The 26,669-nt window shown below is 47.4% G+C and overlaps 1 protein-coding gene across 2 annotated transcripts; it reads right to left on the reverse strand.

Annotated features, from left to right (window-relative positions):
- Positions 1-7,411: 7,411 nt before the first annotated feature.
- On the reverse strand, positions 7,412-26,034 carry C6H14orf28 (chromosome 6 C14orf28 homolog). Of its 2 annotated transcripts, none has more exons than XM_038408042.2 (5): positions 25,920-26,034; positions 19,400-19,924; positions 16,315-16,404; positions 12,892-13,026; positions 7,412-7,864 (listed from the first exon to the last, which is right to left on the reverse strand). In XM_038408042.2, the coding sequence occupies exons 2-5, from the start codon at positions 19,921-19,923 to the stop codon at positions 7,678-7,680; spliced, it is 936 nt and encodes a 311-aa protein (XP_038263970.1). In that variant the 5' UTR covers position 19,924; positions 25,920-26,034; the 3' UTR covers positions 7,412-7,677. The 2 variants fall into 2 exon arrangements, with proteins under 2 accessions (XP_038263970.1, XP_043371894.1); XM_043515959.1 differs by lacking the exon at positions 25,920-26,034 and adding an exon at positions 20,228-20,418.
- Positions 26,035-26,669: the final 635 nt, after the last annotated feature.

Genomic DNA, 26,669 nt, shown 5'->3' on the forward strand with positions numbered 1-26,669 from the left:
CCTTTGCAAATTTGTGTACTTGAAGATGATGAAAGGAACATGTCTGAACATGCAGGATCTTCAGGTTGGTAAACTTTTTTATTTTTTATTTTATTTTATCTTAAGGACTGCCTGTCTTCTGGACTATTCTTGAATTCTCATGTTTGAGCAAAAAATATAGATGTTACTCTGTGGTACTATCGTTTTAGATGCAGTTGTGATTAAAAAAAAAATAGCTGAAATAGGCAGATCTTCCTTTTACAATTTCACCTTTAAAGTGAAAAAGAGGACTTGTGGCAACTTAGAGACTAACAAATTTATTTCATCATGGAATAGGGATTATAGCTCACGAAAGCTTATGCTCAAATAAATTTGTTAGTCTCTAAGGTGCCACAAGTCCTCCTTTTTGCGGATACAGACTAACACGTCTGCTACTCTGAAACATTTAAAGTAGTACTGAGTGTCAGTGAATGCAATGAGTAATACTAAATGAGGAGTATGGTAATAATAATTAAATAACTACATTGACTTATTTTGTTTAGGAGAATCCATCCTCAACATACAGGATTCTGAAGATTATCCACCTTCAAGATCACCATCATTTTCTATAGTTTTCAGAGTTATCTGCCAATGATAGTGTTTCAGTCACATCATGTATGTCACATAGCGACAGTATATATCACCTATAGCAAAAAGAAGGAAAAAAAAAATCTCCATCATCCAGAAACAACCTTAGATAGATTTGTGATAAGAACCAGCAGATTACAAAAAGAGGTAACTGATGAAAAAATTGCCCGGTTTATGCAACAAACTCTCCTTTCTGTATGATTGAGAACCCACACTTTATTAACATGGTTCAGTCATTAAGACCAGGATACAGTCCACCCAATAGAGCAGATGCAGGCAAATTGCTGGATAAAGTGTATGAAAGAGAATTGAGCAGTGTGCAAAAGGTTTAGAGGGTAAAATTGTTAACCTGAGTCTTGGTGGTTGGAGCAGTGTCCACAACGATCCTGTTGTGTGTGCTTGTGTGATAACAGAAGAAAGGAATGTCTTCCTTGCAGAAAAAATTGCTACATCAGGAAATACACACACACAGCAGAATACTTACAAGAAGTAGCAGTAAAAGCTATAATAAACTGAAAAAAAAATTCAAATGATTAGTACGCAGCTTGGTCACAGACAATGCTGCAAATGTATCCAAGATGAGAAGAAATTATTTAGAAGAGAGTCCCAAACTAATAACATACAGTTGCAGTGCTCATTTGATGCACCTCCTAGCCAAAGACTTCAGTGTTCCAGAAATAAAGGCTAATGTTGTTGAAATTGCAAAATACTTCCCGTAACAACCGTTTTGCAGCAGCTGCTCTTGAAAAAAGTGGGAGGAACCAAGCTAACTCTCCCACAAGACGTGCGATGGAACTCAGTAGTAGACTGTTTTGAGCACTGTATCAAGAACTGGCCTAATCTGATGACAGTTTGTGAACAAAATTGTGAAAAAATAGATGGCCCTGTCACCGCCAAAGTTCTAAACGTTGGGCTGAAGAGAAAGGTTGAACACATGCTGAGTACCCGGAAGCCTATTTCCGTAGCCTTGCACAAAATGCAGGGAAATAGCTGTTTTATTGCTGATGCTGTTGAAAATTGGAAGGAACTGAGTGAGATCTTTAAAAAGAGAAATATGCAATGACAGAGTTAAATTACATGCATTAAAAAAACGAATGGGACAAGCACAATCTCCAGCTCTTTTTCTTGCAAATATTGTCAATACTCAGTACCAAGGTCAAACCTTAACTGCTGAAGAGGAGTTGGCTATGACATGGACATCCACCAATAATGCCAACTATATAAACTTCAGAGCTAAGGGTGAACCATTCAAGAAATATGTTTGCTGATGATGTTTTAAAGTTACAGCAGTGAACTAGTGGAAGTCACTTAAGCACTTGGATTCAGAGACTGTTGAAGTGATCTCATTTTTAACAGCAGTAGCTTCTGCTGGTGTAGAAAAAATATTTTCTTTCTTTGGACTAATTCATTCCAAACTGAGAAACAAGCAGGGAAGCTGGTTTTTCTTTTCCAGATTATGAACAAACAGGAAAATGAAGGTGAAGACGACTAAGTTAGCTGCAGAAGCCAATAGTTTAAGTTTCTCATGTTGACCTGGCTGACAGTCGATTTTTAATTTTTGTTTTTTAAAAAAAATATATTTCATTTAACTATTTTAGTTAAAAACAATTGTAACAAAAACCACCCTGATTTTAAAAAACTTGAATGTTTAACTAAATTCAAAAATTCATATGCTTGATTTGTTAAAATATTATGTTTGCTGTTGAAGAAAAAAATCCAGAATACATAATGTTGTTGTTTTAGTTAAATAAAACAATTGAAATGTTTGTCTGGTGATGTTCTCCTCATACAGCCTGGCAAGAAAATCCTCCAAATATTGATTAACCTGTTGAATTGGAGATAGTTCACCTCTCAATGACTTCATAAATATCTGCTTCAGTTACCTTTGGTAAATGAATAACCAAACAATCAGTCATTTTCTAATATAGTGTGAAACTAATGTGAAAAGTTTTCAGAATAAATCACTTTAAAATGTATAGTGTGTACCTTTTTAAAAATGAAACCTACATCTATCTCGGAGTTGTGAAGAATATGTATTAAAGTTATAACAACCAACTAGAATGCACTTTTACGTAGAAATCCATGATTAAATAGTCTTCCTGACTAGTGATTTAAATCGATTTGATTTAAATCAAATCCACCCTGGTATCCTGCCTTCCATCAATAGCCGATGCTTCAGAGGGAATGACCAGAACAGGGAAATTTTTGAGTGATACATCTGAAGTCATCCAGTAGCAGTTTCTTGTAGTCACAGGTTTAGGGACACCCAGACCAGTGGTGAGCTGGAGCCGGTTTGCGCGAACCGGTTGTTAAATTTTGAACCAGTTTTAGAATGTGCTCCGGGTTTGGCTGATTGCCATGTTTGGGGTCGGGAGGGAGTTTTCCTCCAGGGCAGATTGGAGAGGCCCTGGAGGTTTTTTTGCCTTCCTCTGTAGCATGGGGCATGGTTGACTGGAGGGAGGCTTCTCTGCTCCTTGAAGTTTTGAACCATGATTTGAGGACTTCAATAGCTCAGACATGGGTGAGGTTTTTCATAGGAGTGGGTGGGTGACATTCTGTGGCCTGCGCTGTGCAGGAGGTCGGACTAGATGATCAGAGTGGTCCCTTCCGACCTTAGTATCTATGAATCTATGAATAAACCAGTTGTTAAAAATTGTTACAGCTCCTTGAGCTCCCGGCCGGGGAGGCTCCCCCAGCCTCTCTCCTGCCTTCCCCCCCTCTCGCAGAGCCTCAGCCTGCCGCGCCACTGGCGCCAGCGCTCTGGACCGCTCCTGGGCAGCTCAGCAGCTCCTGCTGCTTTGAGCAACATGGTAAGGGGGTGGGGCTGCGAGCTCCAGCGGGCCGCGTGGCATCCATACATGCTGCCCTGAGCGGGATGGTAAGGGGGCTGGGAGGAGTTGGAGGGGGCGGAGGTTCGGGGGAGGTTGGGTAGGCGTGGGAGTTCGGGAGGGTCTGTTGGGCAGAGCCCTAGGGCTGGCTGGGAGCCTAGCTCGGGGACAGGGGGGCTGGCTACCACCACCGCTGCTGAGAGCCCCGGGGGCGGCGGGGAGCCCAGCTCGGCCCGCGGCGTGGGGAAGAAGACGTAGCTGTGCTCTGCGCTCTGCTCTTCGGGCGGAGAAGCTGGGTGTCTACTCAGCAAGCCACAGTCACCTTTACCCCTGCATCAACCTCGGGGACCCCCTGCCTGCCTGCCATCTCCCTCTTGCCCACTCCTCCCTTGTGCAAACCCCTCCCTGCCACCTTCACCCCCCCACAACAACCCCAGGCACATACACACCCCCGCCTGCCAGCCCCTTGCAACAACCCCCTCCTGCCCACTTCTCCCTTGTGCCACTGCACCCCCTGCAACAAGCCCCTTTTGCCTCTGTGCAATCTTTTCCTTGCCACTACACCCCCGTCCCCTCTACCTCTTGGCACATCCCTTAAATCAGAACTTTTTATAGGGAACCGGTTAAGATTTTGGCAGCTCATCACTGACCCAGACCATGGAGATGTGCCCCTGACCATCTTGGCTAATACGCATTGATGGACCTGTCCTCCATTAACTTATCTTTTTTGAAACCAGTTGTACTTTTGGCCTTCACAATACCCCCTGGCAATGAGTTTCACAGCTTGACTGTATGTTGTGTGAATAAATACTTATGTTTGCTTTAAACCTGCTGCCTCTTAATTTCATTGGGTGAGGACCTGATTCTTGTGTTATGTGAAGGGGTAAATAACACTTCCCCTCTTCACTGTCTCCACCCCAGCCATGATTTTATAGAATTCTGACATCTCCCCCCTTAGGCATCTCTTTTCTAAGATGAACAGTCCCAGTTTTATTAATCTCTCCACCTATGGAAGCTGTTTCATACCCCTCATCATTTTTCTTGCCCTTCTCTGTACTTTATTCCAATTCTAATCTACCTTTTTTGAGATGGTGCAACTAGAATTGCATGTAGCATTCAAGGTGTGGGGGTACCATGGATTTATATGGTGGCAATATGATATTTTCTGTCTTGTCTTATCTATCCCTTTTCTAATGGTTCTTAACATTGTGTTCGCTTTTCTGACTGCTGCTGCACATCGAGTGGGTGTTTTCAGAGAACTATCCACAGTGACTCCAGATCTCTTTCTTGAGTGGTACCAGCTCATTTAGACCCCATCATTTTGTATGTATAGTTGGGATTATGTTTTTCAGTATGTATTACTTTGCATTTATCAACATTGTATTTCATTTGCCTTTTTGTTACTCAGTCCTCCAGTTTTGTGAGATCCCTTTGTAACTCTTTGCTGTCAACTTTGGACTTAACCATCTTGAGTAATTTTGTATCATCTGCAGACTTCGCTACCTCACTGGGCTTGTGTGGCAGATCTAGGAATTGAATCCAGATCTTTTGAGCCCCAGCCATATTTAAACAAAACATCTTTCCTTTCCATCTTCCATATCTTGACATGTGTGTCTTGTGACAATTAAATTGGAAAAGGAAATATGGTTACTTTCTAACCCCACTCAAGGCTGTGAATATGTATGACTGTTTGGGAGAGATCTGGGCACAAAGTTTTCAGCAGTCTCAGGCTCCAACCACTGCATGTTTGAGAACATTGTGCCCCAGCCCAACCTCAGCAGTATGGGAAACTTTGTGTACTCTAGCTGTACAATTTTTCATGTAAGCCACATTTCAATTTCAGAGTTTTTCTTCCAGGATCTCAAATTCTCAGATGTCTTGTAGCCCTTGCAAAGTTTTTAGGAGAGTAGCTCTGCTGTAGTTACTTGTATTACAGCAGCAACCAGGGACCTCAACTAAGATCCAAGCTCAGTTGTACAGAGTAAAACAATGCTTGCCAGTATTTGACTGAGGTGGGTCACCAGCTTTCTGGCTGTGCCATTCATTCCACTGCAGGTGTGCCTACCTGCAAACCCGAGGGATGTGGCAGAGCCAAAAAGCTGATGAATGACATTGCTCTTATTTCCTTGCATGTGTAGAACACAGAATGCCACAATACAAGCTGCTTTCTTTTGGTGAAGGTTCAGCATATGCATTAAAGGGGCTTTGACCTTCTTGAATGGGTTGTGTTTTTGCAAAATATTTTCTTGGAAAAGCTACTGTGGAAGAAACATATGTCCTTGGTCCTTCAGCACAAACAGTCCCAGTTATACTGATGAGAGAGTGAGTGCATGAGAGAGAGAATTCAGGTGGAGCACAGGTGAGAAGGTCAGGGAAGACTAGTGTAGGTAACTAAAAGTGTCCCATTAAACCAGTACAAGTTTAAAACTTAGCCCCAGATACACAGTATGGCTAACTACAACCGTAAAGAGTAAGGACAGAGGAGTCTACTCTTGCAACCACCATCTGACTTAATGACAGGTTTCAGAGTAGTAGCCGTGTTAGTCTGTATTCACAAAAAGAAAAGCAGTACTTGTGGCACCTTAGAGACTAACAAATTTATTAGAGCATAAGCTTTCGTGAGCTACATCCGATGAAGTTAACTGTAGCTCACGAAAGCTTATGCTCTAATAAATTTGTTAGTCTCTAAAGTGCCACAAGTACTGCTTTTCTTCATCTGACTTAAGTGTTCCAGGCCCAGGAACCTTCAGAATGATTTCTGCTGCCCTCTCCTGGAGAATCAGGAGACTACCAGCAACCTTTCCCCCATGGTAAAATGTATTTCTTAGTGTTTGGTTGTTTGATAATTCTGCCTCTACCTTGAAAATCTGTTTTGGAGGCTTACATTTGTTTGGTTTTTAAATGATCTAGCTGTTACTTTTACTGACTTCCCAGTAAAGAGCAAAGTACAGAGTCTGAGTCAGACACTGTGGAAGTGAATAGGTAAAATTTTGCAAAGGCCACTTAATTCTCATATAGCTTTTTAATCAGCATATTCAAAGCGGACAGTGCAAAACTTGAGGTTTTATGTACAGTGTCCCTCAACATTAGTGCTATACTATGTCATTTACTAGCCTTTCTTCCAGAATTCCATGACTTGCAACGGGACTTTAAATTTTGGCAGAGAGCTAGTCCTTTTGCCACAAACTACTGTTTACTGGGTAAATTATTCGCTCTTCGAAATCACCATGTCCTCTGTATTTGGCTAACATCTCATTTGAAAACAGTGACCATTGAGTTAGCCTGGCACATGCACTACCCTGTTTTTGTGCACCTCCCCCAGCCCCAGTCAGGCCAGGCACAGCCAGGTAACATAGATCCCACTCCCCACATCGGCACACTTTTTGGTATATAACATGATGCACTGGGCAAGGAACCAGCAGTTCAAGTCTCACTCATAGTGACGTATTGTTAATTCAGTACCCTTTCAAAACATTTATTTTTTTTAAGCAAGAGTCCTACTCCACTGAAAGGTTACACAAACTGGAAGGAGAATCCAGATCTCATATGGCAGATCCCACTCAATCATTTAGCCACACTATGGTTCAGAAAGAATCTGCCACAGTTAACTGCTCAGCCATGCTGTCTGTAAAGTGGGGATACTCATGCATATAGAATCCACCCTTTCAGTGAGTGATGGGTGTTGCTCTAGAGGGCTCAGATGCTACTGACGACAGGTAGATTGGCATTCAGTAACTGATATTTATTTCTGTTGTAAAAACTTAGCTTTACTTAGCTTTTTTAAAAATGTATTTCCTATGTTAAAATGTTTTTAGGCCATGAAGACAAGCACTCATGAAATGCCACAAGTAAGGTTGTCTGAGCAACCTTAATTCTACCTGCCTTGTTTGTGCGTCATGATAGGTAATTATGTAAATGAAAGACTATGATTTTTCTATCACCTACTTTGAAATATTAATAAACAAAGGATACAACCATTCTTGTTTTTTTGCCTGTTTATTTTAGCATAAAAATTTCCCTGTATAAAAATAGCTCAATAAATGTTTTAAAAAATTGCATAGTGTTTCCAATTTCAAATTTTTACCTATAGTAAGCATTGGATGATACAATACCAGAACTACTGTAGTTTTACTCTTTTCTTGGATACCAAGTATACATAAAATATAGACCTCCATTTGGGATGGGCCAGCATTGATGGCAGAGAAGGGAACATGATTTAATTTTGTCCCATAGTCTAGATATGCTATTTATTCTCTGCTGCTCTAATATAAACTAGAGATGACAAAAGAAGAAATTCTGGGGGTTTATTTAACAAAATTAAGTTGACATTTCTGAGGCCATCATAGTGCATCCAATACCCATCAATCTGGAAAGCTGCAGAATAATGATGCTCCTCTTTATTGAACAATGTGGCACCTTCCAATAAGTACCTGCAAATTAAGGCAAACAGAGATGTAACCATCACAAACATGCTCTTTCTGGCAGTAAATGCTAAAGAAGAATGTTACTACAATGGCAGGCATTTAGTTGTCTTATAAATCATTGTAGAGAGGAGCCAGCATTGCCCTTGACTCCTCTAAGTGAACTGTTTTCTTGCCCCAGGTGACTGATGTCCATCTGAGCAATTCCTGGAGCAAGGGTGACAGGCTGTGGCAAGATAACATCATATTGCTAGTCCGCCCTTTCTTCAGAAAAGTCTTATCTTCTGTCCCCTTCACTCCAAATTAGTGTGAGAAAAAGCATTAAAATAACTTTCAAAATCAATCTGGAGCGTGTTGCTGCTGAATGATGTGGTAGAGGGAAGTTGTGCATTGGAAGGGAAGAAGGAATGAATGAGCGAATAGAAATGGGACAGTCTAACACCTATGACTCCACTGAGCATGGCATTTTAATACAGGCTGGCAAAAAAAGTAAGTGCTTTGGTCCCATGTGGCCTTTAAGTGATGCTTACTCCAAAACTCAGGGAAAGTTTACTATACAGTGTAACAGGGTGGCCTGCTTCTTTGGGGCCTGGAGCCAGCCAGCCCTGTTCAATTATCAGATCCAGCTGACAAGGGAGCAGGGCTGAGAAAACTCAGTTGCGAGGAGATGTGCTTCTGCAGTAGGCCCTGAAGCATAAGGATGGGAGGAGAGCTAGGGTAGTGTGGGGGTATTCTCTTTTCGGCACCGAGAAAGACAAGGAAGAAAAGCCTCCAGGCACCATAGCCCAGGGTCAGCAGAAGAACTTGTGTTGTTTTTGATGTTTTGTCTAATTTTTATATTTGAATAAAACTGTGCCCAGAAAAAGACTTGGTGTGACAGTAAATCCTGCCTGGGAGGGTCTTGAGATCCCACCTGAGTTAAGGGAAACTGAGGAGTGGCTAGCCCACAAGCAGCCTGAGTCGATGGTGCTGTGACAGCTATGCACACCAGAAACGCTCAGCAGGACCATGACCGAGCAGCAGTTAGTTCTGCGTCTTCTATTAGAGATCAGTCAGGCTAGCAATCTACCTGACTTGCACCCCAGTCAGAGAGCCTTTCCTTGGCCCACAGGAGAGCTGTCTGGGGTTTTCTCTTATCATGTTTCTAGTGCTATTTTTATGGTTTTTTTAAGCTCTTGATATACAGCTGCACTATTAGTTATGTTAGGTTGCTTCTGCAAACTGTCGATTTGCTCCTATAAGCCAGCCTGGTTTTTGCCTGTGTCTCTCTTTTTCCAGTAACTGTCCCCTTATTACTGCTTTAAAGTACTCCCTGGGATGTATCCTATAAGGGATTTTTCTTCATTATAATCAACAGTTTTGCATTTTAGTCACAAAATATTTGTCTTAATAGATTTTCTAAAACTCCAGCTTCTTTCTGAGTTGTGCTTTCTTTTCACAAAGACAGACATATAGTTAAGAGATATATTATAACACTAAGGATTATAATAACTTCATTTAATGTTTAAAGATTTCATTCAATCTATTTAGCATGTTACAGCAATTTCTGAAGCAAAAGTAAAGTCCCTGAGGGTATAAAAACCCCAATCATTCATCATGTCCTGTTCTTTAGATCCTGGTGATGCTATTATTTGATATTGTTTTTAAATGGATCTTATTGCCTACTTGGCAATCTATCCCCCATTGGGTTAAGACAAGAGTTAGTTGCATGCCACTATTGCACACAGGTTTACCAACCCTCCAGGATTGTCCTGGTGTCTCCGGGAATGGAAGATGAACCTTTAATTAAAGATCATCATGTGATGAAACCTCCAGAGATACGTCCACTCAAAATTGGCAGTCCTAATTACCCATGACTTCTGAACCACTGCAATAATTCAAGTGTTACTGAAGAAGGGAGTAGCCTCCTCATTTAGGGTATGCTACATATTGTAACATGTTTACCCCTCAGTACACCTCTGTAACAAAACCCATCTTGTTTACTTAGTACATACACTCTCTTACGGGAGCGGAGAGACAGCCCATAGCTATGGGCTACCCCTTCCCTTTATGTTTAATTCTTTTAGGTTAAGTTTTCTGAATCAGTCCCATTACTAGTTTTTTAAAAGCAGTCATTTGCTGTTGTTTTATTGGACAGTTTAATTGCCTAACGTTCCAGGAGAACCAGACTGTTCCCGATTCTTCTTTAACCATTTCTCAGCATAGGGAGCATTGTCTTTACCAAAACCCCAGCTTCCTCTATCCATAATCCCTGGATCTTGCATCTATACAGTATTTGCTTAAGAGCTTCCCTGCACCCACATTCCATATGATCCCCACTTATAACATAACCATAAGCCACACACCAACGCCTGTACCATTATTTGTTGAAAATTACTTTACTTTCCGAATAAAAAAATTGTATAAACTGCTGTCCATGACGCAGCATTTTCCTTAGCACAGAGGACATGTTCTAGACTGTATTTTATTAAATTCAAGCAGGGTGGAGTGATTTAAATGGCCAATTTCAATCACAAAGCAAGAACCCTTGTTTTAAATCACAGATTTTTAATCATCTATTGCATTTGTACTTTTGATTTTCATAAAGAAAGGTTGAGTTATAGTTATAACAAAACATGTTGATTTGTCACTAAATTTGGTACTTTTTTTTGCTAATTAAGGAAATACACAATATCTATATGCTTATTTAAGCTTAGCTTGCATTTTCTTAATTTCTACATCTTTTATTATAGTAGAAAATTCTCTTCCTGGTGGTTAGAAAGTTTGCAACTGAGACACTTAACCTGAGTCTAATAATTTGCTATTTCTTGGTCTACTACATTTGGTTCCAGTGCTGAGGTCAGGAACTTCTGGGCTACCTCAAACATGTAGAAAGTGGATTTGAACTAGCATTTATTTATTTTTATATATTTTAATTTTAGGATTGCCAGGAATCTGTACATTTGGTTTTTTTTCCACTATGAAACTGCTTGCAGATTTTCATAAATTCAATCCTTTTCCTCTGTACAGCTATGGAACAATCTTGATAGAAGGGTACATGGTCACTCTCTGCTCACTAACCAGCAGACCAAAGCTGGTGATGAATCCTGGTCACATGCCACCTGAGGCATATTGCACATACACTAAACTGGCTGGCTGTATCAAGAATTGAAAGCTGGTCTCTAACTGTGTAACTGTACTATGACTGAATGTGATCTAGCTGAATTCCTGCTATGTACCAGGATCTTGATCCAGTGTGCCCTTTCAATCTTGATTTGACTGTCAGATTCAGAGCTTTGGGGAGCCATATTTCACAGGACTCTCTGAATTTTCCTCTAGCCCTCTCCAGCAGTCCTAGAATACTCATACTTCTCTTGCAGCCCCTATTTTTCAGATCTTCCAGTTTTGTCAATTATTTGACTTGAGACTCTTGGGCTGCCCCCCGGCACGTCCACCTCAATGCTGATCATGCTTACATCCACGTCTAATGGCTGCTGTTGGTTCATTTGACTATCCGTGGTGTCCAATTTGTGTTAATTTTTCTTCAAACTTGCTGACATGGATTTCCAGCACACAGCTAAGCTGGAATTAATCTGTGCCACTATTGTACTAGTCGTCCCCATAGCCGCTGATTCTCCTTCGGACTCAGATTCCTTAGTTTGCATGTTGCCCTGTTCCCCCTTCTGTGTGGTTTTTGTCCAGTGACCATCCATTACCAGTGTTTGAGACAGAAACTGCAAGGCCCGCTGCTGTTCCCCTCTGTGCTGCACTCTAAACTCTAGCTGCCTCCAGGCTAGCTTGACCCAACCTTATACAAGCCCAGGGAGAAGAACACCCTCTGCTCCTTTCACCACTGCCTAGGATCATCAGAGATCGGGGCGGAGGGGGAGGCAGGAGACAGGGGAAAACACCTATCCCCTCCACTCCCCTCAGCTGTATCGCTATCCTTATCCCCAGTGCTGCTCCCTCCACTTGCTACAGCTTCCACAGAGGGGGAAGGGGATGAGGCTCTAATTGGCACAGCTGCTGCTCTGTGATCCTCCAGGGTCCAATGTTCATTCCAGTTCTTAGCTTCCCAGCAGGTCTCCCACTACTGCACTGCCAGTGAGTTCAGGGGGCAAGAGGGGGGAGCAGCAGCCCACAGTTTAGCTGACTCTTGCAGTCTTCTGGGGAGGGATGGTGGTATGGATCACCCCTTAGCTGCTTAATGGCAGAAGAGGAAAGCTAGCCCCCTCCTGCTGTATCAACAGTGCCTTTGGGGGGTGGCCCAGCCCACAGCTCCACCACTGTTCACAATCCTCTGGGAAGGGAAGCAGGATATGCTGCTGGTTTGTTTCTATTCTCCTCATTTGCCAGGAAGTGGCGTGCTTATCTGCTGCTACCACATCATCAGGGAGGGGTGAAAGCACTGCATACAATGGGCCTCTTCCTCACCCTTCCACCACTATAGACACAAGTACCTTGTGGGGGTGGGGCTGAGGCCCTCAGTCTATCCCCATAGTATTGGCTACTAACCCATCTTATTCCCACCTGTTTTCTGCTCTTCTGGGCTCCCCCCACCATCTGAAGGTAGGAAATGGGGCCTACCTGGGGGCTCTGTTGTGAATCTTATGGGTAAACAGTTTCCGTCCTTGCTCCTCTATGATAGTCACATCACCCTTCACTTTCTCCTTGTCAGGCAAGCTAAGGAAGTAAAATTTGGATTCAAAGTTCTCTGATGCTTAACTGGGTCTCAGCTAGAACCCTGTATATCAAAATGCTAAGTCTTGTAATAATACATTTGAAATATCTGCAGTTAGATGTATTTATAATAATTTATTAATAGAAAATAGGAAGGTGGGTTCTGAAACAAAACAACTGCTCTAAAAGGATTTTGACAATAAGAAGTTAGCAGAAATGGCCAGTGAGCATGACTCTGTCGATACTGTTTCATGTTTATTGACTCTAAAAACACCATTTCCTTTACAGATTATTCAAAAGGATTGTTGGACTCCTCCTGAGAACATGAAGTGAAGAGAAGTTGTTTACCTCATTAAATATAGTTTTAAAATACTTACTTGTGATCAGATAAATCCAAATGATATGGTACGTATGCCAGTTCTTCTGGCTTCCATTGCTGCATATTTAAAACAACAAAAGGCGGTGCCCCATGGCAGAAAACTCTCTGGGTGAACTCTCTTAACCCATTACATCTGCAAGTAGAGAAGCAGAAAGGGCAATTACTTCACTTGGCACACAGTACAATTAAACAGTTTTTATTTCGCATCCAGACATGATTGTAGGTTACACTTTATTAGGGCAGGTTTTGTCTTGTAGTAGAATTTGGTTTGTTTATATTATGCAAGAAGGTGTTAATGGCTGTCATCATGTGTGTCTTTGATCCACAGGTTTCAAAATAGCAGCCCAGTTAGTCTGTATCCGCAAAAAGAAAAGGAGGACTTGTTGCACCTTAGAGACTAACAAATTTATTTGAGCATATGATCCACAGGCAATCACAGACCTGTGAAAGCTGATGGATGTGCTGGCTATCCCTCATTCAGGCTACAGGGAAGCAGCAACTCACCTGCTTTATGGAGTATGACAACTGGACCCAATAGAAGCTGCTGCCCAAGGCACTGGGACACATAAAAGCCAATCATCAGCCACTTCATGCAGTCCAAGGAGTTTCCTAGGGGACTGATTGGCTTTCTGCCTCTGACATAGTTGTAAGCATTGCTCAGAGGGGACAGAGGCAGAGCTCCTTTGGGCTCAAGACTGGATGGAGAGGCAGCCTTGGAAATTGTGAGCAAGAAAATTGGTGCTGTTTGTTCCAGCTTTGCTCAGGAAAACAGAAATTTGGGTACATTCTTTGTGAATAAAGACTGCACCAAAGATACCAAACTCACGTCAACACACTCTCCTAAGAGAAACAACCCAGCTATGTCCGGAAGAATGGCTAATTGCTCAAACCAAGGAGCAACATTAATTTGCAGTAAATTTAGAGGACACTAGCCAGTTTACTCTTTTCTTACCAACTTACTGCTTGAACCAAGCAGTCCTTTGGTGGAGGGACTTTCAGTTGCCCTGGGGAACGAGGTGCCACATCTCACTGAAAGCCAGCAGGAGCTTGCTTACTCTCTTAGGCACCTTTGAAAATGCTACTGTAAGGGTCCAGAGCGTCTCTTTTTGGTAATCTGAGGCGATACTGCTGTTAAATGCAATGGTGGCACTTGGTGCAGCAGGAGCCCAGATCCTTCACCATTGCTAGTTACCCACTTCAGCTGGAATTTTTAAATGGTCCTCTGGTACTGGTCAGCAGTCATGTATGCAAAATACACAGCAGACACACTACCCCAAATTGGAGGTGTCTCAGTGGAGGAAGACAAGGGAGGACTATGGCCTGGGTCTACAAAGGGACTCAAGCATTACAATGACATATCTCCTGTGCTGGGGTGATCTGTCCCCTAAAAGGTAGTGGTGTGAGGGATCAGCCTCCCACCATCACATCATGGTCCTTAATGTTTTTGGGAGGTTGGATGTGCAAAGGCCTCAGATACTGGAAGAGAGGACATGGTCCCATAATAAGTAGTGTTTGGGAAGAAATCCCCATTATTGTTTCATCACAGGCCTGGCCCAGAAGCCTTGAAGAGTGGGCAGGGCAAGGCTCTGCTCTCTCCCAGCCAACGGGCACGACCTTCAGCAGGGGGACCAGTTTATATGCTGTCTCTTCCTTCATAACAAGGGAGTCATCAGCAGGACACAACTGCTAAGCCATCAGAGCCTAAGGACTAACTGGGGATAAGGGGTGAGCTGAAAGAAGGTGCCTAAGGCTCTACAGCTGGCCTAAGTTACAACCCTAGCTCCAGGAGCGTGTGTGTGGAGGACAGGGGGAGGCGGCTGTGTCATCTCCCGTTTCGGGCAGGAAATTACTAACCTGAACCATAGTCCCAGATCCAGAAGCAGAGTTGAGGGGACTCCTCTCTGAACGAGGGAGATACTGACTGCTTTAAGGGGACAGACAGAAGGACTGTTGAACACAACCCCAGCTCCGGAAAGGGGAGGGGAGAACTCTTGCCTTAAAGAGGGAAACCAGAAGGATGGTTTGAAACCCAGCCCAGTGGCTGCTAGAGAGATGGGAGAGCCACTGAGAGCAGGCGCCTACAGAAACACACTGGGGACAAACTGCTCAGGAAACCAGATCCTCTAGAAGAGAAGACCCCCTCTCTGACTCAGAGGCCCCATAGGAAACAGGCCTGAGAAACAGTGAGGGGGTGAGAGAGCAGTGCCAACCACTTCATGCCGTGGCCCTGGCCTGGAACCCTGAGGACTGTGCAGGCCTCACTTCCCCTTCAAACCCAGCAAGATGATTTAGTAAGGCCTTCAACATGCTCAGAGAGGCCAGGGACCATGCGCCCCTCATCTAGGGCAATGGGCCGCTTGAGGTATACGAATCTAACACTCAGAGGGGAAAGGACTACTACTAACCTGGCCGGAGCGCTGAGATGGTAACAAAGAATCAACAAGTGGCTAGATGGCGATTGGTCTAGCAGAGGGAAATGGGAGCAGAATTATAGACTTGAAGGCCAGAAGGAATCACCAGCTCATCTAGTCTGATCTTCTGTATAGCACAGGCCACCAGCACCCATACATTAAACCCAACCACTGAAATTAGACTCAAGTCTTACAACCCACAAGAAACTAGCCTATTAAATGCTGCAGGCAGAGACCAGAAGGAACCAAGGGACACCAGTGCTTGAGGCCTCCCCACTGGCAGGGATATGATTGAGATATACCCAGATAATTCTGGCAAGTGTCTGGCCTGAGATGTCTGGTTTTGCTACAAGGAGGCACTCTGGTGGTGAGTGCACACTATAACACCAACTCAGAGAACACTATTGTGAATCGGGCTTGGCATGATTCCTCCTAGCCCACATCCCAGCCCATCCTGGGCTTTTGGATCCATTTACCCGAACCCAGTTGTAAGAATATGACAATGGCTCTAGCATTCTGCTGATTCAATCCCCCACTGTCTGTTTTGCTCTTCCCATTCTGCAATCTCACCCCTCTCATTGACCTCTTCCCTCCCCACAACTTAGTCCAAAAATTTCCCCCAGATGTTGCTCCTGGATTTTCCCCTTCCACATGAGCCTCTCAGATTTGGAACCTCAAATTTTCTTTTGCCAACTAATCCTTACACCATCATTGTTTATCCTCATGCCCTCTCCAGACTGTTCGGCCCACTATATTGTACAGAGATAGATCAGCGTGTTTGGTAGGCAGGAGCAGCAGTGTGGATATAACTGCTGGTTCTGGGTTTATGAAAGGCAGTCCCCCTGCAGGAACCCATGGAAAAAGGTGTGCAGTTTGAGAGATCCAATGCCATCTTTGGGCTGAGACCAAGCACAGAACATTTCAATCCAAGGGAAAGGTTTTGTTTAGCAGTGAGCAAGTGCACCCTCTGGGATAGCAAATACACACTTTAGTATCTATTATGCACTTACCCATACTGTTCACACAGCTCTATCTTGGAACAGAATAATTCATCTACTGCCCGCTGAATCAAGTCTCCATGAGGAATTTCTTGGGGAGGACTGAAATAGTTAGGGACATTTGATCAGATTTATTCTGTACTTGCATTGTATCATTTAACCACAATGATATATAAAGAGTAATCCCTAAACTTAATACAAAAAAATCCATCAACCCATGAAAAAAGTCTTTTGAATGCTGTTTCTTGTCCAAGATCCCAGCTACTTTAACTCAAATATTGAAAACATGTGTTTTCTCTAAACTCCAAACCAACTTTTCTTGAACATGACTGCCATATTGAGAACTCTGCTATAGAGAGTCAAGTCTTTCAGCTCTGCAAACAGTCAGCTAAACCTGATCTCATCTTTCCCCCCCCTTTCCCCCCCCCCCCCCCGCTGCTGGTGATGGCTTATCTTAAGTGATCACTCTCCTTACAGTGTGTATGATAAACCCATTGTTTCATGTTCTCTGTGTGTGTGTATATAAATCTCTCCTCTGTTTTTTCCACCAAATGCATCCGATGAAGTGAGCTGTAGCTCACGAAAGCTTATGCTCTAATAAATTTGTTAGTCTCTAAGGTGCCACAAGTACTCCTTTTCTTTTTGCGAATACAGACTAACACGGCTGCTACTCTGAAACCTGATCTCATCTTGTCAGTGTTAAGATACATTTGTTCACGGCCTGTACTGCATAATAAAGCCCAAAGGCTCTGTCCTATTCTGTACTCTAGGATCACCCACAAGAGTTTCCATCAGACCTTCCTTTCCCTTCCTCCCTGGTGTTTGTGTAGAGTCAGGTAGTCCAAGAAATGTATGAAATATAGAACAGAGTATAGACAGGAGGGTTGGTGCTTGGTTGATTTATCACATAGTTCAAATATAGACCTAAAAGGTATCTCTACATACTATTCAGCACCATGTTCATTTTCACAGTACAACCATTGAGCATAGGGTTTTTTTTGTTTTAAAAACAATATGAGAAAACCACCTTAAACCCCCTCAGAAAGGCTTCATTGATTAGCTGGCATGCCTCACTGGAGAAGCAGTGTATATTTAGAAGGTAGCGGTTTGTTAGGTTGCAGCACTAATGTTTTAAGAGTCCACGGCTGAAGAGTCAACTTTAAAATAGCAAGCTGCTGAAAGTCTCTTGTATGGAAGGTATTAAACCTAAACTGCTGTTGCCTCAGAGTACAGAGCCGGTCATTAGAAGCTCATACCTGACATGAGGGATTAGACAAATTTGTCTTCTACCTCTAAAAAAAGTTTTACAGCACCTGTTTTGGAATGTGATTTCTCATCCAACTATTAAATCAGACAAAGAATGGTGGAAACAAAGCCTTAATTGCTACACTTATTGCTGTATGAAATTAACATCTTGAGGGTACAGCGCTGTAATTCAAGCACAGGAGAATTACGTAGCATCTGGGTCACCATTAAGCAGAGTAGGTTGGGGGCGGCAACGTGACCTGACCAGCTAAGAAACTGAACACTACAAGTTGGAAAAATGCTTTCATTGATGCACAATGCCTGCAGCGAAAGGGTAAAAATTCAAAATCTGAAGTATTTAAGTCCAGCAGACTTTCAAGCCCATGAAAGCAAACACCACAATCTGCAAGAGAGAACTTACGAAATTGTAGCAGAGAGCCCTGTGCCTTACCATGCGGTCAGTATGCTGCAGTTGTAACTTTAACGCATCTGCATCAGCTGCTAGTATAAAAACCTCATGGCAGAAGTAGACAGGATTCCAGTAGAGGAGGGTGAAGAATCACTGATCATGATTCATACTGGTACCACTGACGCAGCAAGAGCTCTCAAAGTTTCTGCTAGACAGATTTGAGAGTCAGGTTGTAAAACTACATTTCTAGCTCTTTCAGTGATCATTCTGAGCAGGTCAACAGAATTCATAACCCAGAGATGTGTGTTTTGGCCTAATGTACTTCATTTAAGAAATGAAGGCCTTCCTGCATCTTCTCCAAGATTCACTTCTTAGCCCCCCTCTTGTCAGACTTTGTATATGTTTTAGTGTAATACACTCTGGACTGGAGTACAAGTTGAGACTACTAAGAAACTGGAGTAGAGAGTGCAACAACTTGCTTAATAATGTAATTTAGAGTTTCAACATAGAAGCACATTACTCCAGCATCTGAAGGTATCCTCAGTAGTTTGGGAACTTGCTGTCCAAGAAAGTAGCTCTCCCCCAGCAACTTATTGCCCCAGTTCCAATCAGAGGTGCTAGAGCCCCTCCCTTTGAGAGCTGGAGCTGCCAACAGCAATTTTTCTGTGAAGGATACTCGACTGAGACTCCCTCCCCCCCCTGTTTTTTTGTCCATTTGAACTTCCCTCTGTTAATTTCTAGGTATAACTGCAAAGGTCAACTCCACTTAGCCACTGGGGACACATTTACTAGGATTAGTTTTGGGACAGGGAAAACAACAATACTGTTGCTGTTCTACATTTACTCTTTACTGTGAAAGACAATCCATTTTAGGCAGGTAATTAATTTATTTTGCAAGTGTTAATCTGTCGTATGGAGGACTCAGCATGAATGACAGGCACCTCTGGAGAGTTCTTAGTCACAATAAGTCAACAGCTACGAATGCAAGAGAGCAATTCTCATACCACATGCTCCAAGCAGAGAGGGAAGAAAGCCCAACCCAGCAGTATTTGTTGAAAAGCTCTCCAAGCCAGCACTCCCACTGAATCAGTGAGCATTAAAAGCAATTAAACTTTAGCACTGCTGTGTAGAATATTAGAGAAATGCTCTGCTGCAATTAATGCAATATTCTTTAAAAAAACAAAACAAAAAAAAAAAACACAAACCCACACCACACTGTCAGCCAACCCTAGGCCAGAAAAGCTCGTTTCTAAGTCTCCTACAGCAAGATCTTAAGAGGAATGATTTGAGTACACAGGATGTACACATTTGCTATAGTTACATACAACCATAGATGTATTTTAGCACTTTGACAAATACAGATCTCTTAAAAAGTTGAGTTGCAGCCCCCTTTGAAGAAGTTTATTTTATCACAGTTGCATGCCAGTATGTGCAGCAACTTACTTTATGTTAAATGTTCTCTGTGGATCTTCCTGCATACGAGTTGGACACCTCGAATTCGAACAGTAGCTCTCTTGAATGGTAGACATGAGACTTTCTAGATTCTTTGTAAAGTTATCATGCTCATTTCCAAATAAATCGATTTCCAGTGAAGCTTTGTGAACTTCAGATTTGTACTGTCGCTTCTCCATCTTGTCCCAAATCCAAAGCAGCTTTACCGTTGTAAAATTATAGGAGTCCATTAAGTAAAGAAAGTAGTCGACAAACTCTCTACCTAAATGAAGGGAGAGCTCCTTGGGGAAGTGTTCATTTTCATGCAGAATGACATACAACAACATCAAGAATCCATCTATAGTGCAAGTATTTTTCAGATTTATTTCAACATAAAGTGGTGTGCAAGATACAGCTTTACGGCCTGCTTTGATAGTAAAAACCCCTCCCCAAGGGAGCACAGGCCTCCAAAATGAGCGGTCTGGATCATAATTATTTTTAATTGATGCTTTGATCTCCTCAAACAGTGTCTTCATCCTGCAATTAAGAGAAAAAGTATGAATATTTGTACCAAAAGCATTCAGTTTTGGAACAGGCACACACTTAGAATATACAGTGAGTGGACCAGAACTTAAAATAAACAATTCAATTGCTATCAGTATACAAGGTTTCCATGATCAGTCAGGAGCAGCCCCTGCTAAGAATCAAATGGCTTTGAGATTTCCTAGTTTAGATACAGGTTTCTTTCCATTTGACCCAGCTAATCACTGGTCTTTACTAAAGAAAGTCTTAGTGATTAATTTTAAAGCATGAGTGGGCATTGGAGGCATTAAGCTGTACCTTGAGAGATTCAGTCTGCAAGAAGGGATGAGTCACTCACATATCAAGGATGCGGTTATCTCCCCTAGAGTCCAGGCAGGAACCTGGCTGACAAGAACCAACTGGTGGAAATGGCCCACCTTGATTATCACTACAAAAGGTTCCCCCCTGCTCTCCTGCTGGTAATAGCTCACCTTAAGCGATCACTCTTGTTACACTGTGTATGGTAACACCCATTGTTTCATGTTCTCTATGTATATAAATCTTCCCACTGTATTTTCCACTGAATGCATCCGATGAAGTGAGCTGTAGCTCACGAAAGCTTATGCTCAAATAAATTTGTTAGTCTCTAAGGTGCCACAAGTACTCCTTTTCTTTCTTCCTTCCAACTATATAGGTTACTTTAGAGGACAGTTACCACAGAGAAATGTGAGGCAATTATACTCAGTTTAGCTTAGTTAAGCTGAAAGTAACTTGAAATCAGTTTATAAGGAATCCCTGAATACCTGACTCAGGCATATCAGTCTTAACTACTACAGAAAGGGTCTTTTTTGGCCCAATGTCTGATTTTCACAACATGCTAGGTAATGCTGCATTTGAATTCTGAACCATTCAGTGCTCTACACAGTGAAATGACAATACATTATTGATAAAGTATTAGTCCAGAATGAGCTGTGTTCAGGGTTTTGTTACTCTAGCGCTGCAGGAAGTGTTTAGGACTCCCTAGTTTTAGGAAGCACTAGCATTTGCACGAGAACCTCAGCGTTATGAGCACCTCGGGAATGGACTTTGTTCATAACTCTGAACAAAACACTTTCTTCAAAAGTTTACAATTGAACATTGACTTAGTACAGCTTTGAAACTTTACTATGCAGAAAAAAAGCGGATTTCCCTTAATTTTTTTAGTTTAAATTTAAACACAGTACTGTACTGTACTTGCTTTTTTTGTTTCTGCTGCTGCCCAATTGCGTACTTCCATTTCCAATGGAAGTGTGCGGTTGACCGGTCAGTTTGTAACTCTGCTGTTCGTAACTGAGGTTCTACTATACTACATCAGGATACAGATATAAGGCTTTTTCTCCGGGGAAGAAAAGTGTCATGGTTAATATTTAGGCAATAACTATTGTAAAACCTAAGGCTTTTTGTGGCTCCTTGCAAGTTAAAACTTAAGACTTCCAAACTCAAAAGGATTTTAGTCTTGTGGACTGTGTTCAAAGACCTCTGTTTTTCATATGGGAAGAAGTTGAGCCCCTATGCCACCATATACAGTTTCTGGCAAAGTCATTTTCTTTGGGCTTTTATTTCAAGTTATGGCCCTATAAAGACAAGAGAAATATAGATCATCATTTCTGGCTTCAGCCTAGGTAAAGAATGTGGACTAAAACTACAGACTACTTGAACAGTAAGGCATCAGTTAATTATAACCAAGACACTCAGCACAAGTCCATTACCCTTCAGTCCAGGAACTTTGCTTGGTTATTTAGACCCTATGTTCTCTGCCATTACATCTCCAATAGGGTAGAAAGTATAGGCCAAAAGATGACAAAGCAAAAGACATGAAGGAGAAACGGGGGGTTGGGGATAGAAAACAGAGAGAACACAGGGACTTGAGACAGTTCAAAAGCTCAGACACAGTGACAGAAACACTCCTAAGTGGCACATCATCTCCCCTATCACTAGTGCTCAGGAGCAATTGCTCGTTTCTGCCAGAAGCTAACCTGCAGTTTTAGCTCTTGGGGTCCCAAAGGGCAAGGGAAGCTGCTGCTCTCTCTCCCTGGGGCTCTGCTCAGGGCCCACCACCTCACTTGGGCAGAAGCACCATGCTGCTCAAGGGGTGCCAACAATGCCAGGAGGGAGCAAGCAACCCGCCTGCCTCCACCTTGCCCAGCTCTCACCACCAGTGCAACAGGTGCACACCCAGCGCTCCTCCCACTCGCAGGGCGTTGCCAGGCCAGGCTGCGACTCGAATGAGAGGAGCTCTGCAGAGCTGGGCCCATGGAAGGCCCTGGGCTCTGCCCCAGAGCCAGGGCAGGGTCACCTCTTGCGGTGGGCTGGGGAGAGGATTAGGCACAAGGGAGGGTCCATCAGGGCAGCAGCCACCTGGCCCAACGAAGCAGCACAGGGGGAACGATCACAAGGCTCTCTCCACAACAACCCCTGTGGTAACCCCACCCACCACCAGCAATTGTCCCCCCAGCAGCCCTCATGGGTCCCCCACATAGGCCATCTGCACCCCACCAGATGCCACCAGCACACCCCCCCATAACCTCCATGGGTCCTCAGCTCCCCCCCAACCCTCTGCTCCCCCAGCAGGTCCCACCTACCACCAGCCCCCAGAACCCCCATGGGTCCTCCTCTCCCCCCCACCCTCTGCTCCCCCAGCAGGTCCCACCTACCACCAGCCCCCCAGAACCCCCATGGGTCCTCCTCTCCCCCCCCGACCCTCTGCTCCCCAGCAGGTCCCACCTCCAACCAGCCCCCAGAACCCCCATGGGTCCTCCTCTCCCCCCCACCCTCTGCTCCCCCAGCAGGTCCCACCTACCACCAGCCCCCAGAACCCCCATGGGTCCTCCTCTCCCGCCCCCACCCTCTGCTCCCCCAGCAGGTCCCACCTACCACCAGCCCCCAGAACCCCCATGGGTCCTCCTCTCCCCCCCACCCTCTGCTCCCCCAGCAGGTCCCACCTACAACCAGCCCCCAGAACCCCCATGGGTCCTCCTCTCCCCCCCCAACCTCTGCTCCCCAGCAAGTCCCACCTACCACCAGCCCCCAGAACCCCCATGGGTCCTCCTCTCCCACCCCCACCCTCTGCTCCCCCAGCAGGTCCCACCTACCACCAGCCCCCAGAACCCCCATGGGTCCTCCTCTCCCCCCCACCCTCTGCTCCCCAGCAGGTCCCACCTCCCACCAGCCCCCCAGAACCCCCATGGGTCCTCCTCTCCCCCCCACCCTCTGCTCCCCAGCAGGTCCCACCTCCAACCAGCCCCCAGAACCCCCATGGGTCCTCCTCTCCCCCCCACCTCTGCTCCCCCAGCAGGTCCCACCTACCACCAGCCCCCAGAACCCCATGGGTCCTCCTCTCCCCCCCACCCTCTCCCCAGCAGGTCCCACCTACCACCAGCCCCCAGAACCCCCATGGGTCCTCCTCTCCCCCCCACCCTCTGCTCCCCAGCAGTCCCACCTACCACCAGCCCCCAGAACCCCCATGGGTCCTCCTCTCCCCCCCACCCTCTGCTCCCCAGCAGGCCCCACCTCCCCAGCCCCCCGAACCCCCATGGGTCCTCCTCTCCCCCCCACCCTCTGCTCCCCAGCAGGTCCCACCTCCACCAGCCCCAGAACCCCATGGGTCCTCCTCTCCCCCCCGACCCTCTGCTCCCCAGCAGGTCCCACCTCCAACCAGCCCCCAGAACCCCATGGGTCCTCCTCTCCCCCCCCAACCTCTGCTCCCCAGCAGGTCCCACCTACCACCAGCCCCCAGAACCCCCATGGGTCCTCCTCTCCCCCCCACCCTCTGCTCCCCAGCAGGTCCCACCTACCACCAGCCCCCCAGAACCCCCATGGGTCCTCCTCTCCCCCCCCGACCCTCTGCTCCCCAGCAGGTCCCACCTCCAACCAGCCCCCAGAACCCCCATGGGTCCTCCTCTCCCCCCCCAACCTCTGCTCCCCAGCAGTCCCACTACCACCAGCCCCCAGAACCCCCATGGGTCCTCCTCTCCCCCCCACCCTCTGCTCCCCAGCAGGTCCCACCTACCACCAGCCCCCAGAACCCCCATGGGTCCTCCTCTCCCCCCCACCCTCTGCTCCCCCAGCAGGTCCCACCTACCACCAGCCCCCCAGAACCCCCATGGGTCCTCCTCTCCCCCCCCCACCCCTGCTCCCCAGCAGGTCCCACCTACCACCAGCCCCCAGAACCCCCATGGGTCCTCCTCTCCCCCCCAACCTCTGCTCCCCAGCAGGTCCCACCTACCACCAGCCCCCAGAACCCCCCTGGGTCCTCCTCTCCCCCCCAACCTCTGCTCCCCAGCAAGTCCCACCTACCACCAGCCCCCAGAACCCCCATGGGTCCTCCTCTCCCCCCCCAACCTCTGCTCCCCAGCAGGTCCCACCTACCACCAGCCCCCCAGAACCCCCATGGGTCCTCCTCTCCCCCCCCAACCTCTGCTCCCCAGCAAGTCCCACCTACCCAGCCCCCAGAACCCCATGGGTCCTCCTCTCCCCCCCACCCTCTGCTCCCCAGCAGGTCCCACCTCCAACCAGCCCCCCAGAACCCCCATGGGTCCTCCTCTCCCCCCCAACCTCTGCTCCCCAGCAAGTCCCACCTACCACCAGCCCCCAGAACCCCCATGGGTCCTCCTCTCCCCCCCACCCTCTGCTCCCCAGCAGGTCCCACCCAACCAGCCCCCAGAACCCCCATGGGTCCTCCTCTCCCCCCCCAACCTCGCTCCCCAGCAAGTCCCACCTACCACCAGCCCCCAGAACCCCCATGGGTCCTCCTCTCCCCCCCCCACTCGCTCCCCCAGCAGGTCCCACCTACCACCAGCCCCCAGAACCCCCATGGGTCCTCCTCTCCCCCCCACCCTCTGCTCCCCAGCAGGTCCCACCTACCACCAGCCCCCCAGAACCCATGGGTCCTCCTCTCCCCCCCCCACCCCTGCTCCCCCAGCAGGTCCCACCTACCACCAGCCCCGAACCCCCTGGGTCCTCCTCTCCCCCCCCAACCTCTGCTCCCCCAGCAGGTCCCACCTACCACCAGCCCCCAGAACCCCATGGTCCTCCTCTCCCCCCCAACCTCTGCTCCCCAGCAGGTCCCACCTACCACCAGCCCCCCAGAACCCCCTGGGTCCTCCTCTCCCCCCCAACCTCTGCTCCCAGCAAGTCCCACCTACCACCAGCCCCCAGAACCCCCATGGGTCCTCCTCTCCCCCCCACCCTCTGCTCCCCCAGCAGGTCCCCTACCACCAGCCCCCAGAACCCCCCTGGGTCCTCCTCTCCCCCCCCACCCTCTGCTCCCCCAGCAGGTCCCACCTACCACCAGCCCCCAGAACCCCCATGGGTCCTCCTCTCCCCCCCCAACCTCTGCTCCCCAGCAGGTCCCACCTACCACCAGCCCCCAGAACCCCCATGGGTCCTCCTCTCCCCCCCAACCTCTGCTCCCCCAGCAGTCCCACCTACCACCAGCCCCCCAGAACCCCCATGGGTCCTCCTCTCCCCCCCCAACCTCTGCTCCCCAGCAAGTCCCACCTACCACCAGCCCCCGAACCCCCCTGGGTCCTCCTCTCCCCCCACCCTCTGCTCCCCAGCAGGTCCCACCTCCAACCAGCCCCCAGAACCCCCATGGGTCCTCCTCTCCCCCCCCGACCCTCTGCTCCCCCAGCAGGTCCCACCTACCACCAGCCCCCAGAACCCCCATGGGTCCTCCTCTCCCCCCCCCACCTCTGCTCCCCCAGCAGGTCCCACCTACCACCAGCCCCCAGAACCCCCATGGGTCCTCCTCTCCCCCCCACCCTCTGCTCCCCCAGCAGGTCCCACCTACCACCAGCCCCCAGAACCCCCTGGGTCCTCCCCCCCCCACCCTCTGCTCCCCAGCAGGTCCCACCTCCCACCAGCCCCCAGAACCCCCATGGGTCCCCCACAGATCCAACCTCCCCCCGACCCTCGGCGCCCCGGCAGGTCCCCGATTCTCCGCCCCCGCGGGCCTAGGCGCTCCCCGTACCTGTGCCGGCCGCGCCGAGCGCCCCCCCCGACCGCCACATCCGCCCCGCGCCCGCCGCGCCCCGGCCCGGCCGCCGCCTGTTATTACGGAGGGACCCCCGCCCGGCGTCACCAGGCCCCGCCCCGGAACGGGCTGCGGGGCGGGCTGAGGAGGGGCGGGGCTAGAGGGGCGGGGCGGGGCTACAGCCTGAGGGGTCCGACGATGGGAACAAGGGGCAGGACGTAGCAGGGCCGGGCGGGGCTGTGAGGACGGGGCGGGGGGAGGGCTGGAGAGACGTGGGCGGGGCTAAAGGGTGAGGGGCGGGGCTGTGAGGACCGGGGCGAGGGGAGGGCTGGAGAGACGTGGGCGGGGCTAAAGGGTGAGGGGCGGGGCTGTGGGGACGGGGGGCTGGAGAGACGTGGGCGGGGCTAAAGGGTGAGGGGCGGGGCTGTGGCATCTGGGGGCTGGAGAGACGTGGGCGGGGCTAAAGGGTGAGGGCGGGGCTGTGGGGACGGGGGGCTGGAGAGACGTGGGCGGGGCTAAAGGGTGAGGGGCGGGGCTGTGGGATCTGGGGGCTGGAGAGACATGGGCGGGGCTAAAGGGTGAAGGCGGGGCTGTGGGGACGGGGGGCTGGAGAGACGTGGGCGGGACTAAAAGGTGAGTGGCGGGGCTGTGGGCCAGGGGGGCTGGAGAGACGTGGGCGGGGCTAAAGGGTGAGGGGCGGGGCTGTGAGATCTGGGGGCTGGAGAGACATGGGCGGGGCTAAAGGGT

This window comes from Dermochelys coriacea, chromosome 6 (genome assembly GCF_009764565.3).
Source record: "Dermochelys coriacea isolate rDerCor1 chromosome 6, rDerCor1.pri.v4, whole genome shotgun sequence".
Lineage (NCBI taxonomy): Eukaryota > Metazoa > Chordata > Testudines > Dermochelyidae > Dermochelys > Dermochelys coriacea.

What these genes read in the sequence shown, in the direction of transcription:
- C6H14orf28 (XM_038408042.2), bottom strand. Translation starts at nt 19,923, where the DNA reads ATGAAGACACTGTTTGAGGAGATCAAAGCATCAATTAAAAATAATTAT. An exon ending in CAGAGAACATTTAACATAAA is followed by an intron (nt 16,405 to 19,399) that starts GTAAGTTGCTGC and finishes TAACTATTTCAG; the next exon opens with TCCTCCCCAAGAAATTCCTC. An exon ending in TTGGATTTATCTGATCACAA is followed by an intron (nt 7,865 to 12,891) that starts GTAAGTATTTTA and finishes CTTAATTTGCAG; the next exon opens with GTACTTATTGGAAGGTGCCA.